The following is a 4103-nucleotide window of genomic DNA, read 5'->3' as shown; positions in this document are numbered from 1 at the left end:
TGACAGAGACTGAGACAGAGACAGACAGAGACTGAGACAGACAGAGACAGAGACTGAGACAGACAGAGACTGAGACAGACACAGACAGAGACAGACTGAGACAGACAGAGACAGAGACTGAGACAGAGACAGAGACTGAGACTGAGACTGAGACTGAGACTGAGACTGAGGCTAAACAACCATATTAAAAAAATGAATGCATGAGGTAAATTCTTCTATAGGTTTTAAAATTTGATGATCTCTATTTACAGGAAGCTATGTCTATTAACAAGTCTCTATCAGCTCTAGGTGATGTTATCTCAGCATTGAGTAGTGAACAATCGTTTATACCCTACCGTAATAATAAACTCACTATGTTGATGCAGGATTCACTCGGAGGAAACGCTAAAACTCTTATGTTTGTCAATATTTCACCAGCTGATTATAATCAAGATGAATCTGTTATATCTTTAACGTAAGTTGGAGAATTATACTCTGTTTTCATTTGATATGTAACAGCCATTGGTCAAAAATGTATTTATCTTTTTGGTCAATCTCTAAAATTGGATTTTTAATTTAAAACTAGCCATATTGCCAAGTAAGGTAGAAATATTTCCTCTTGGCAAGCTTAAAATGGTGTTTTTTTTTAACAGCCAAAAATTGTGCTGCAACATTCAATAACTTAGTGTATTATTTTATTGTTTGTTTATTTACAGCTACGCTTCTAGAGTAAAACTTATAACTAACGATGCCTCCAAGAATTCTGATAATAAAGAAATCGCTCGACTCAAATCTGTAAGTATGTTTATATTATTTGTGATCTTATGAAAAATATTTCTGACAGAATCTTTTAGTTTTATAACTTTACAGTGACAAGATCATATCCTATTGACTATAACTTCTACTGCTCATCTCTGAAGGGGTCTGAAGAGAAAATCTTGTAACCATGGTGATAATAGCTGACTGTTGCAATGTTTTATAATTCCAGATTATTCAGAAATTAAAACAAGGCGAAGATGTTGAGGAAGAAGATTAGAGGAAGAAGATTATAGAAAATGTTTTAAACTTGCAGAACATTCAAATTTTTGATAGATAAAGGATACAAAATCAAAATAGTTTAATAGTTTAATAGTTTAATAGTTTTACGTCTATTGAAACATTCAAGTTTCTCTACCATGTTGGTACAAATTATTAATTCTGCAGAAAATTACATGGAATTGAATATTGAATTTTTAAGTATTCATGAACTTATTATTCTTAAGATTTTAAAACAGCAATATTTATCTGATTTTAAACAAGAAATAAAGAAATTTCGAGTTGAGAATGAGATATATTATTTCTATAATTATGTGATTATTTTTTGGTGTTGGTAGAAGTGTGCACATTCCGTCCTTTATTGATATTATGTTTTAAAATGTTTATATTTACTTTTGAATCTGTCTATATAAAATATATTCTGGTCATAAATAAGACTCTACTATATTAAGTACTTTATGTGGTAATCAACACAATGTACCAGTAGGTCTGGTAAAATTATTATAAAACAAATTTATTTTACTCCAAAACAGACTAAAATTGTTTTTGTTTATATTCTGATGGATATAAATATCTTGAAGCGATTATTTTATTTAATATTGTTTTATCATTGTTATTATTATTATAAAACTGTGATATTTTATTTCTGCACGAAAGATTTTTATATCTATATATTTAATACACAAATAATACTTAATAGGTTATATATATTATACATGAGACAATAAATAATACTTAATAGGTTATATATATAATACATGAGACAGTAAATAATACTTAATAGGTTATATATATAATACATGAGACAGTAAATAATACTTAATAGGTTATATATATTATACATGAGACAGTAAATAATACTTAATAGGTTATATATATTATACATGAGACAGTAAATAATACTTAATAGGTTATATATATTATACATGAGACAGTAAATAATACTTAATAGGTTATATATATTATACATGAGACAGTAAATAATACTTAATAGGTTATATATATAATACATGAGACAGTAAATAATACTTAATAGGTTATATATATAATACATGAGACAGTAAATAATACTTAATAGATTATATATATTATACATGAGACAGTAAATAATACTTAATAGGTTATATATATTATACATGAGACAGTAAATAATACTTAATAGGTTATATATATTATACATGAGACAGTAAATAATACTTAATAGGTTATATATAGGTAGAATATATTTATAAATAAACTAGTTTACTTATTTCCTTGGCATTGAGAAAAATCAAAAATACTGCTACAATATCACAAACTGAAAACACCCACTTCTTTAAAAAAATATTAACCCCTTATTAACCCTGCTATTATTATATCACCTCTTTATATTTTAAGTAAGGTATTTTTGAGGTAGGGTGAACTAAGCCTAAGTTTCAAACTGCAATCATATCATGAATTTGTTCTAGTAATATTTCTAGTAAAGAATCGTTGTTATTGTTGATATATTGACAGGTTTTATTCTCCCTCAAACTTTGTGTCCAAGCAATTCTGAAAATTGAAAACTTCTCGATCTCTCTACCTATTTATTAACAACATGTTGCTAATGGTGGCGCTTGATTGAAGAGTTCTGACCAGGTTCAGTCTGTTTCAATTCTAACATCAATCAAACAGTGTGGAAGCAGAATTATGTCACATTCAAATTTTCTCATGTATTTTCATCTCTGCCATTTTGAATTCTGTCTGTACCTACTTATTTATTAGTTTACATGGAAAGCTGTCTGAATTCTGTCTGTACTTACTTATTTATTAGTTTACATGGAAAGCTGTCTGAATTCTGTCTGTACCTACTTATTTATTAGTTTACATGGAAAGCTGTCTGAATTCTCTCTGTACCTACTTATTTATTAGTTTACATGGAAAGCTGTCTGAATTCTGTTCTAACTTGTTTTATTCCATTAATCTCGAACGTTCAGAACTCAAACAATGAAGCAATCCCGATGTTAATATAAAATTATAAGATTATAGTCCGTCCTGATATATTCTGTGATAATTTGTTCTGCATTTTATTTTAACTGGAAATATTTTGTCTGCTGAAGTTAATCTAAACAGATATTTATTAGCAAGCAATATAGAAATAGGAAAATAGAACCTGAAACATTTTGTCGTTTCAAACTATACTATCTTCATGCAACTTATTTCTGGTTGTCTTTTGATGGCACTGCATGAAACTCGAAAGTTCAGATTCTGTTTTATGATGAGATAATGAGAAATCAAATATTTTCTATTGTAAAGTTTATAATTTTACTGTTTAAAATTGTTTTCTATTTTTCTAAGTGCAATTTTTATCTGGTATTTGGGCAGGTCCTGATTCTTGTTCATTTTATTTTATAATAAAATTATGATTTTATTCTTTATTCAGATTGAGCTGAGGGATTTTTTCTTTTTAAATCATCCATCAAAAATTTTTCATAATAATAATGAGCCAATAATTGGTACGTAAGTCCAATAATGAGCCAATAATTGGTACGTAAGTCCAATAATGAACCAATATTTAGTACGTGAGTCCAATAATGAGCCAATGATTGGTACGTAAGTCCAATAATGAGCCAATAATTGGTACGTAAGTCCAATAATGAACCAATATTTAGTACGTGAGTCCAATAATGAGCCAATAATTGGTACGTGAGTCCAATAATGAGCCAATAATTGGTACGTGAGCCCATAATTAGCCAATAATTGTTACGTGAGTCCAATAATGAGCCAAAAATTGGTACGTGAGTCCAATAATAAGGCAATAATTGGTACGTGAGTCCAATAATGAGCCAAAAATTGGTACGTGAGTCCAATAATAAGGCAATAATTGGTACGTGAGTCCAATAAAGAGCTTTATTTGGTTCGTGAGTCCAATAATAGGCCGATATTTGGTATGTGAGTCAAATAATTAACCGATAATTGGTACGCGAGTCCAATAATGAGCCAATAATTGGTACGTGAGTCCAATAATGAGCCAATAATTGGTACGTGAGCCAATAATTGGTACGTGAGTCCAATAATGAGCCAATAATTGGTACGTAAGTCCAATAATGAACCAATATTTAGTACGTGAG

At 29.0% G+C, this 4103-nt stretch overlaps 2 protein-coding genes across 2 annotated transcripts; one reads left to right on the top strand and one right to left on the bottom strand.

Moving 5' to 3' along the window:
- Positions 1 to 196: 196 nt before the first annotated feature.
- LOTGIDRAFT_174085 (hypothetical protein) lies at positions 197 to 1015 on the top strand (the record flags this gene model as incomplete). The annotated part of the gene is made up of 4 exons (XM_009052419.1): positions 197 to 205; positions 252 to 454; positions 696 to 774; positions 968 to 1015. 4 exons carry the CDS (start codon positions 197 to 199, stop codon positions 1013 to 1015), a joined length of 339 nt encoding a protein of 112 aa, XP_009050667.1.
- Positions 1016 to 1681: 666 nt separating this feature from the next.
- LOTGIDRAFT_142512 (hypothetical protein) lies at positions 1682 to 2227 on the bottom strand (the record flags this gene model as incomplete). Its single annotated transcript, XM_009052418.1, has 1 exon — positions 1682 to 2227. A coding segment is annotated over one exon (546 nt), but the record flags the coding sequence as incomplete, so codon positions are not given.
- Between the last annotated feature and the right edge of the window lie 1876 nt (positions 2228 to 4103).

This window comes from Lottia gigantea, assembly GCF_000327385.1.
Source record: "Lottia gigantea unplaced genomic scaffold LOTGIsca_181, whole genome shotgun sequence".
Lineage (NCBI taxonomy): Eukaryota > Metazoa > Mollusca > Gastropoda > Lottiidae > Lottia > Lottia gigantea.
Note: the sequence above shows the minus strand (reverse complement) of the source record. Positions and strands in the feature narration are given on the sequence as shown.